The sequence below is a fragment of the Ischnura elegans genome, assembly GCF_921293095.1.
Source record: "Ischnura elegans chromosome 13 unlocalized genomic scaffold, ioIscEleg1.1 SUPER_13_unloc_4, whole genome shotgun sequence".
NCBI classification, from domain to species: Eukaryota; Metazoa; Arthropoda; class Insecta; order Odonata; family Coenagrionidae; genus Ischnura; species Ischnura elegans.
Window position 1 is genome coordinate 1,532,896 of NW_025791660.1, and position 10,258 is coordinate 1,543,153.

At 38.7% G+C, this 10,258-nt stretch overlaps 1 protein-coding gene across 1 annotated transcript; it reads left to right on the forward strand.

Moving 5' to 3' along the window:
• The first annotated feature begins 4,680 nt into the window (after positions 1-4,680).
• LOC124173269 lies at positions 4,681-9,993 on the forward strand. The gene is made up of 3 exons (XM_046552788.1): positions 4,681-5,503; positions 5,591-5,967; positions 9,964-9,993. The coding sequence occupies exons 1-3, from the start codon at positions 5,113-5,115 to the stop codon at positions 9,991-9,993; spliced, it is 798 nt and encodes a 265-aa protein (XP_046408744.1). The 5' UTR covers positions 4,681-5,112.
• The last annotated feature ends 265 nt before the right edge of the window (positions 9,994-10,258 follow it).

Here is a 10,258-nt window from a genome sequence, read left to right on the forward strand (position 1 = left end):
GTATTGCGAAAGTACAGTTTTTATTAGTAGGTTGGAACTGTTTCCTTGTTAGTTTTATCCTCAATAAAGCATTAGGTATCAACCATAAATGTATCGATAATTTTCCATGACGATTCCGTCCTGGAAGTATTTCATTTTGGGGAAAACCAAGCGATTGTAATGTTTTTTACACAATTAGAAGAGAGGCTTAGAAGCCAAGGGGCTTGAGATGGGAATTAAATAAAGCACCCAAGTCGTAGGGTCAGATCGTCACAAATTTCGTCTATATGTTTTATCATTGGTTGCAGTACATGACAGTCTATTTTCTTGCAATTTTTGTGAGTGGTTGAATGTATGCAGACCCTTTTTAAGGTGTACACTATTTCACTCGCTCGCTCCTTGGAATCCCCGGAGCCGGCATCGCCGTCTAATTTTGTAAGCGTTCGACCAAATGATATACGAGCAATGAAAACTTTCACTTTTAGCATGCCAAATTACGAGACTGAAGAAGAAGGAAGTCAAATTTGATGCAAGAGGGCGATAGCATTTTTTCAAATTAAAAATGCAATCTAACTACAAATATAGTTATCGACACTAGTTTTAATCTCATGCGCCCATTTTTGGACCGTGAGTAGCTTAGCGGAACCGTCTGTGTGTCCCCAGGCCAAAACACATCACTTTACTGATTACTTGCCCACATTTAGAATTCATGTTTATACCTGGTTTTTAAGCTAATTCATTACGTGGTAATGAAAGGAAAATTATTATTACTTGATAACATTAATATATTAATGATTATTAGAAAAAATCATCCTGAGTCGATTAGCTTGTCTTAAAAACGGTTACGAGCTTTGAGATTTCGCCAAAAATAGCGCAATAGTCAGGGAATGAATGAAAAAGGAATAAGTTTGCTCCCTTTCTGTTTCAAACATTATCGCAATGGGCAAATTAAAAAAAAGTAATAAAATTGTTACCAGACCATACTGCATTTAGTGTATTTATATTTTGAATGATCAATCGTGAAGAAGAATAATATGATTATATATGTATCTCTCTTCTCACAGTGAAAACCAGAATCCATTATTCGAGACCTTAATTGAAGTCCTGGAGGTATTGGAACAAGATTTTGAAAATCCAAGGTATGCCGTTTAAATGACTTATACTTTGCATCATAATTAACGAGAAATATGTTTGGGGTAGCTCACTCATTTAGTGATGTATTGTGAAGGTTTGTTCTATAGGTGAGGCTTGAGCTAACCCATGCACGTGAATATCTCACAATCTGGGCAGGGGGCCATTTCCTATAACGTGGGCTTGTACAGTCGACGGATTTCATTTTGAGGGCATTTGAAGGTTTCACCTGGAATCCCTTGACAATCAACCAAGTACGATAACCACAGGGCTAACACGCTCCCCCTAACTAGAATACATAGACGTTGACATGTTACAAAGAAGACTATTTCGTAATTAGAATACGTTACTATTTTATTAGGTGTTGTTTAAACTATCAATGGCTCATGTCTCTAATAATCACTACTTAATATCAATTCTTCGTTACATCAGATGAATAAAAAATATAACCGATACACGGTGATCGTCAAAAATTATTTACCATTACTTAACCCTAGAACGACGGACTGGGTCCAATGGACTCAGTTGGTAGTTTTGAAATTTTATAATTATGTCAAAAATGCACGAAACCCATTTTGACGCCGTGACTTTTCCTAAATGTATGTCCTCTAAAACATAGCAAGAAATAACTAGAATGGGCTCATTATATTTTATAGTACACTACAAAGTTACATAGTGGACGGACTGGGTCCATTGGACCCAGTCGACTATTTTCAATGCTATAGGTAATTCATTTCAACTTATCAGCAATTTTCTTATTTACTTTGTATTTTCGGGAGAGTCAATGTCTATGGAGTTATAAACAAAGTCGTTAGCGATACTAATTACCAATTAGTGGGTAATTTTTATGGATTGGCTTGAAGCCTTTCATATGATCTTACAATGCCACATTTATAGTGATACGGTCAGAAACATGTATCCACATCGTTTCGTAATGGGTAGTATTTGAAACTTTATCTGGTTTGAGGCATACACAGTGTGAATTATCTACATTCAGTCCCAAATTCTGTTAGTTTTACATGTTAGACCGTTCATCTAGCGTCTGCGGTGCTTTCGTGGTGGTAATTCAGAAGTTACGCTCGCAAGCTGGAGTGGTCTTGCTGCCTACCGACATTTGCTGTCATTCCAACTATCTAACTGAAGGCATTGAAGAATTTTAATATCATCATTGCATTTTGATGCCGTACATGGCAAGTAAAAACCTTTATGGATTATATAAAAGATTATACTCCTTCATTCTAATGTAATATTTTAGTATTTACCTCATTTACCAAATCGTTTACTCCTCAGATGGATTAGTTAGATGAAATGGTGTATTGATTTTCATCTACTATGATATACTGCAATTTTATTATTCCTACCTTTACCGGATGCTTAGTGACACCAAATTTTGTGTGGTTAGGTATTGATGTGACTAAATACATAGAGGGACTATTTATATACTTACTGTGTAGTTGAGGAGCTAAGAAGTCGGCGACGTCCTTTGGATATTACAGTCAAAATAACTATCAAGATATTTTTGAGGTAATAATAAAAAAGGATTGTTTATAATTATTGTAAAAATTAGCTGTTCTAGTAAAATTATTGAGCTCTTTGAATTGCTTGATGATATCAGAAACATTATATGAGAAGGTTCTTTGCTAATGTTTACCTAAATTCACAACTAAGGAGTAGCACGAACAATGTTATCTTCCATTTATATCTAAGTAAAGTTTGGAATGAAAAATCGCTCAATTTCATTGCCACTTTATCCACAGGCTTGCTAATAGTGGCACACATTTGGAGTGCGTTCATCTAAAGATTGCAGAAGGACGTGTTCAGTATCTAAACATACAGCGCTGACAGCAGGAGGGTAGTAGTGACTCCGGTGGAGATGAAGCCTAAAATGTTGAATGCGGATAGAGAAGAACTGAACCTTGGGCGATTTTTCTTCATCTTGCTGAGAAGATGATAGAAATATGAAAATGGGGAATTCCTATCGGGAGAAAATTTTTATTTCACGCAATCTGAGAGAGGAGTGGTAAACAAAACCTCATGCCACTAAAAAGGGTAGAATTCGAAGGCGTAATATTTTGCGTCATATCCTGTGCGCCGTGCGGAATTTTTATTGTCTTCTCCTCTTTTGCTAATTTTGCGTCCTAACATCTTTGATGTTGCTAGAAAATGGACCACCATTGAAAGGCATAAGCTTTGTAGAATTAAGAAAATGACTATGGAATAAATAAGGTTCTGGGATTGCTAATATTTATCGTTTTTACAAGTCAAGAATGAAAATGTTTCACAACTTTGGAGTAAACTAGACGGGCGACCACTATTCAACAGTATTATAGAGTCAAAATAATACTGCGGGTTATTCGATTTGATAATGCGACAGAAATGAGGAAAAGTAGAGGTGAAGATAAGTTTCACAATATTAGAGAGATATTTTATGGGCAGAATGAATATTTGAAATATGCATTCGTGCCAGGATTCTGATGACAGATGACGAACATTTATTGATGTTCCGTGGGCGCTGTACCTTTACAGAGTTTGTTTCATGAAAACCATGAAAGTATGGAATTAAAATTTTGAATAAAATTAAAATTTCGGCTGCAAGTGGTAGTAGTGATTCATACAAGTGGAATATCCAAGTCTGCACAGGTAAATACTCTGATAAAAGGTGAGAGGTCAATATAGGGAAAAGATTAGTTACAGGTATGGTTGAGGGACTAATCAGCCAGAAACATAATATGTGAAAGTAGACCGCCTTCTACTTTCCAAAGGTTTAGCGATTGTAGAGATCATGAGGTAAAATAAACGAGGGATTCCACTCGAGCTCACGTCTGTAAATGCCATACAGCTTATAGGGTTTCCTAACAAAGTGGTATCTCATAAATATCATGGAATCCAAGAGAATATCAATATCGGAAGAATTTAAATCGCGAAAAAGAAAATGTGACATACTCCTTGACAACCTTAGCAACCTAGGAAAATAAGTGTCGTAAGTGCAACAACAAAAAGGATAGAAAGACACGAACATCCTCTTCACGATGTGCGAAAAATATATGTCAAGAGCATTCAGAAATTTTATGCAATCAAGGCTTGTTGTAGCATAGCAGTTTTTAAAAACATTTGTAAATGCATCATACTTTTGTTTCATTAAATTTGTTACATATCTTATTTATCATTGACAAAAAATCAATTTCGTAATTTGTGTTAATGTAATTGTGCTAATGAATATTCATAAAAATGGGGTATGTGATGTGATATTTCTGGTAGAGGGAATAATATTATGCTTCCCTGCAGTACTAGCTTCCAACAAAATAATTTAATAAAAATAATGACGTGAAGAAATATGTTGAGGAAGTAAATAAGTTGGAAACCATCACTTAACACTAGAAGGCCGAAGGGGTCAAATTTGACCCCTCGGCGTTTTTAAATTGCTGACGATTTCTTAATTTTTTTCTGATTGAATTGAATTTTTGTGACTTTTCATCTTTTATGACAAGACGTGAACACGGTGAATTTCATAAAAAACGGTTGAACGGTTAAGTTGGAAATTTAACTTTTACCTTCGAGCCCGGAGGGGTCAAATTTGACCCCCTCCCTGTGATAGAGTTTTCAACGTTCCCATTTCTTTGCATCATAGCTATTATACTATAAATGTGTTTTTGAACTGTTTGAAAATACTCTAATGAAACACGATCTCATCTCTCTATACCTTCTAAGTCGTAAAAGTCCATATTTTACTCCTTAGCCACATCAACATGCTTGTTTTGCATTTCCTCTCTGATGTTTACTTGAAATATCAGTCACCGTGGTGTTTGAATTGAAACTTGATATTCGTTGAGTGTGTTCATACTTTCAATGTGTCTATTCCTTCAATTTGAAGCTTACTCATTCACAAGTCCGCGTCGTTGATTTTGAAATCTGATAGTTTTTTACTTGGCAGGCGGAGTGTTGACTGGCGAAGTTTTTTGATGCTTAGTGAGCGTCGATTTGAAACTTTGTCTCTGCGTGGTGATGGTGATTACATTTTCTCACATCATTTGTTCTCATATTTCTACTACCTACCATTCAGTGTTTGTTTCAAAAGCCAGTCGAAGACGAGCACTGTTGGAAGGTGGACTTGTCGACAGCGAACTTCACTCGTTGTCCGTGTTCTTAGCTATGGCTCGGAAAGGATTATCCCACGAGGAGCTTCTCGCAGCCTTACAGGACATAAGTGGAAATGAATCGGGTTCTGATTGTGGTTTAGGGGAAGATAGTGATTCGAGTAGCGACGAAGAACCTTTTTTGCTGACAAACCATTCCATCCCATCTTCCGAATCGGATTCAGATGTCCCCGATACAAGGTTGGAAGACAGCAGTGCACCCCCTCAGCAAGATCTAAGGAAAAATACTATTGAGCATGGTAAGTAATTTGAAATAACATGAGAATGTGATGTACTAAAAATAGTACTGGTAGATATTTATTTCTTTCCTTGAAATTATTTTTCAGAGAAAAGGAAGCTTTTAGAAGGAAGCAGGGGCCGTGCGGTTCGAGGAAGTAGGGGCCGCCGAGGGATCGGAGCTGTTCGGAGAGCAACGAGCCTACGAGGACATCTAAAAAGTCGTGGGAGTCGTGGAGGTTATGTCATGACGACAGCTTTAGATACCACGGATTCGCAAATGTGTCTCCCAAGAGGTAAAGAATCGGAGGGAGAAAATGGCATAGGTACTATTCTATATGCCGCAGATGGTAGTGAGTGGAGAGTAGTGCCCCCAAATGAAGGTCTTCCTGGGAGGCTTGCGAGACAAAATGTGTTCGTGGATAGGGCAGGACCCACAGCGCATGCCAAGCGCTTTATAAATGAAACTCGCACGCTCCGCGCGCTCGTTAAGGGGCTCCGCCCCTTAAAAACCCCGGTTCTGGCTTCGCCGTCTACATTTGTGGTCGCTCGAACACTTTTAAAATTTGAATAATCTCACCTCAGCTAGGGGCCGGCTTCGCCGGCTAGGGGGTAGGGAGGCGCCCCACTCATTCCTCGAAACGGCCTCGCCGTTCCTCGCTGAAGGGCGGCTTCGCCGCCCAGGGGTTGAGTGTGAGTTGAGATGGGGGAGTCTACAGCGGCTGCGCCGCTTGAACTTCGGGGCGGCTTCGCCGCCCGAGGGTTAGTGAAGCTCCCCCTCGCCTACGCCAGTTACTCCTCGGAACGGCTTCGCCGAGGAGCCCCCCGCGGCTGCTCCACCTAGTCCTCATTAATGCTCTTCTCCACCGAGAGGGGTGCTCAGGGGGATTTGGGGGTTTTAATGTGTTATGCATGTGGTCACCAATCGTCCACAGTGATCACGTAGCGATGATTGTAAAGGGTAGTGCAATGCGGAGTAATAGTGGCGACAAGTACCCATAAAAGAAGACTTAATGGCAAGTTTTTCATTTTTTTGCGGGGGGTTCCAACGGAATACCGGGGGTTTTGTACTTGTGTTAAACCAGTGGTCACAAATCGTTCTCATAAATTCCGTGCCGATAAGTCCTAGGGGTCCGGAACAGTGGTCTGACCATTCTTTTACCTGGAGAGGCGATTTATTAGAATTTTTTGGGAGTTTTCACGGGGTTATCGGGGTTTTTAATGAGTGGTAGGGGTACCGGTTAAAGTGTGACGAAAACTATTCGGAAAGGCGACTTTAAAATTTTTTATTTTTTTTCGGCGATATTCCAGGAGGTGATCGAGGGTTTCTGGTATTTTTTCCCGCATGGTTTACGGTTGCTCGCCCTCACCAAATATTCTGGATCTAGAGCTCAGAGGGGACGGGTAGTGTGGCGTAATATTTGCGAGAAGTACCCAAATAGGAGACTAAATGACACATTTTACGTTTGGGGGGGATTTCAAGGGGAAACCGGGGGTTTAAATGTGTGTACTCCTGGCGGTCACCATCCATTCACATAAATTCCGTGGGGATGCGTCGTTGGGGGCGGAGGAATAGGCACGAAAAGTACCCAAAAAGTAGACTTATATGCAAAATTTTATTTTTGGGGGGTGTATGTGGGTTTACCGGGTGTTTATAGATTTTTACTGCCAGCGGTCATCAATCGTCCACATCAATTCCGTAGCGATGAGTGGTAAGGATTGGAAAAGCGGCGGAATTGTGACGAAAAGTACCCGAAAAGGCTACTTATATGCAAATTTTAATTTTTTTGGGTTTCGGGGGGTTTAAAGATGACGATACTATATGGTCACATTCATTTACTGTCACATCTAAAAGAAGTAGGCCCTATGACATCCATAGTCCTATGACATCCATGACATTTCGAGAGTAATACAATAAATAGTAAATCTCTCCCCGGAAAAATTAGTAGTTCCCGCAATTTTTATTTTTTCGCGGTTATATCGATTAAATTATGTATTAAATATTTATGTTTTCTGAAAGAAAATGCATAGTTCTCTTTAACTACAATGTTTGAAAGAAATCGGTCGGGTTAAAATTGAAAAAACCTTGTGTTAATCTTTTGGAAATCGTAATTTTCGGTGGTTTACGGAATATTTTAATTTTTTTCCGAGTAACCAAGGACGACGAAAGAAAATTATTACCTACATTTCGTAGACAATGTTATGAGCATATATAATAATCATTTTCGTTGTCCTACTCACAAAATAAGGCCAACGGCAGTGGAAAATATGAAATATTTTCCGAGAAATCGATTTTTGGACGCCATTTTGAAAGCGTTTTACTTAGAAATTAACTTCAAAAATTGCATAAGTAGGTGGCGACATTTTTAAGCTTTCAATATATATGACAACGTTCCGTGTGACGGAAATGTTTCGCCTGTGTAACGATAAATAGTAAACAAACTCCCGGGAGAAATGGGAAGTGTCCGCCATTTTGAATTTTTTGCTGGTTTATTGATGGCAATATTGTAAAAATGTTTACATTTTCTGAAAAAAAATGCATAGCTTTATGTATATAGAAAGTCTTAACGAAATCGGTCGTGTAAAACTGGACGAAATCTTGTGTTAATCCTTTGGAAATCGTACTTTTTGGTGATTTTTGGCATATTTTAATTTTTTTCTCGACAACCAAAGGTGACAAAGACGAATTGTTGCCTAGGTTAAATGGAAAATTATGTAGGCATATATAATAATCATTTTTGTTATCATTCACCTTAAAATAAGTCGACGGGGGCGGAAGGAATGAAATTATTTTCGAAAAACCAATTTTTGGACGCCATTTTGGCAGTCAAATTCTTTAAAAGTTACTAATAACATTATATAATTACGTGCTCACGTTTATTACCTTTCAAAACGTGCATAAAACATTCACATAGCACGTACCGTTCGCGCGCAGTAAAATTAAAACCGAAAGACGGTCCCCGGAAAAAGCGCGATTTCGGCCATTTTATCCTCCTAGCGACGACACGTGGTGGAAACTTCCGGTTTTCGGATTTTTCCTCCGGATCATTTCGGGTTCCCCGCACTCGTGCCAAATTTCAGCTCTCCAGCACTTCTAGAAGTGGTCGGGAATTTGTATCCATCAGTGAGTCAGTCACCACGAGGGCTGTATATAGATAGGACTTGCTCGAGCGCCTGGAGGCTGATTATAGACGAAAAAATTCTCAGGATAATAAAAAATTGTACCGAAACAGAAGCTCGAATGACATTAGAGGAGCTAGATGCTTTTTTAGGAATTTTCTATTTGAGAGGAGTCCTCGGGGCCAAATTTCTTCCCATAAAATCATTATGATCAGTGAAGTGGGGTTTGCCCTTATGCAAAGCCGCAATGTCTAGAGACCGTTTTCAAGAAATTTTGCGTTTTCTTAGATTTGACATAAAATCAACAAGGCCAAGTAGACTGGCTACAGACAAATTTGCGCTTATATCCGAGGTGTGGAGCAATTTCATTGAAAATAGTCAGGCATGCTACATTCCAGGGCCCTACGTAACAATAGATGAACAACTTTTCCCCACAAAAGCCCGTTGTCCATTTTTGCAATTTATGTCAAGTAAGCCGGATAAGTACGGGCAAAAATTTTGGCTAGCTGTGGATAAGGATAAAAAGTATATCATAAATGCTTTTCCCTATCTAGGAAAAGATGATTCCAGGCCAAATGATATGCGTCTCGGAGATCACGTGGTGCTACAGTTGATTTCCCCCTACTTAGGAAAAGGAAGGAATATAACTTGTGATAGTTTCTTTACTTCTCTTTACCTCGCAGAGACTCTGAGGAGTAAGAACACTAGTGTAGTTGGAACTATCAACAGATCTCGAAGGGAGATCCCTTCTGAAATCAAAACCTGTCGCATGCAGCTGCACGAAACTAGAGTTCTGAAAAAGGATAATGTCACACTCACCGTATATCAAGGCAAGAAAAATAAAAATGTTCTTATAGTAAGTACTATGCACCCAAATGTGACCGTTAATTTAGGTTCTAAACATAAACCAGAGACAGTTTTATTTTATAATGAAAACAAATACGGCGTAGATATAGTAGACCAAATGGCGAGGCTTTATTCAGTAAAGCCTGCAGCTCGACGTTGGCCTCTTCACACTTTTAGCAACATTCTGGATCTCGCTGGGATAATTGCTTGGATTCTCTTTAGAGAGGTAAACAATTGTAAGATCTCTCGCCGTAAGTTCCTTCTTACTCTCGTAGAGGAGCTAACAGCTGCTAACACCCTCGCACGTCAGGGGCCATCGCAGATCGAGGACGATGATAATCTGTGTGAAGCAAGCGCGAAGCGCAAGAAATGTCAAGTGCGTTTGAAATGTAAAAAGGATGCTAAGGGATTCCTAATTTGTAAAACTTGTAGGAAACATGTGTGCAACAAATGTATTTTTTTAGAGCGAAAGGTTGTTACATGTGTGGGCTGTCAAAGTAATTGATTCTCTTCTAAGGATGCACAGCAGCTGAATTTAGTTCCGTGATGTATGGTTCCCCTTGAATGTAATCATGGCTTATAAAAATAAAAAATTGTAAAAAAGTATGATTTTTATTGTCATTTGAAATAATACTCAGTTAACCAATATAAAATATGTTTTTCTGTACTTGTAGTCTAAAAAGCGGTTAATAGTCTTGACAAATAACTGAAAAAAAAATTAAAATGAGGACCTGCTGGCATTCATGAGAAATAGGTTCTCACAAGAATAGTTTAAAAAAGAGAAAATGTTATAGTAATACATCTGATTGGAG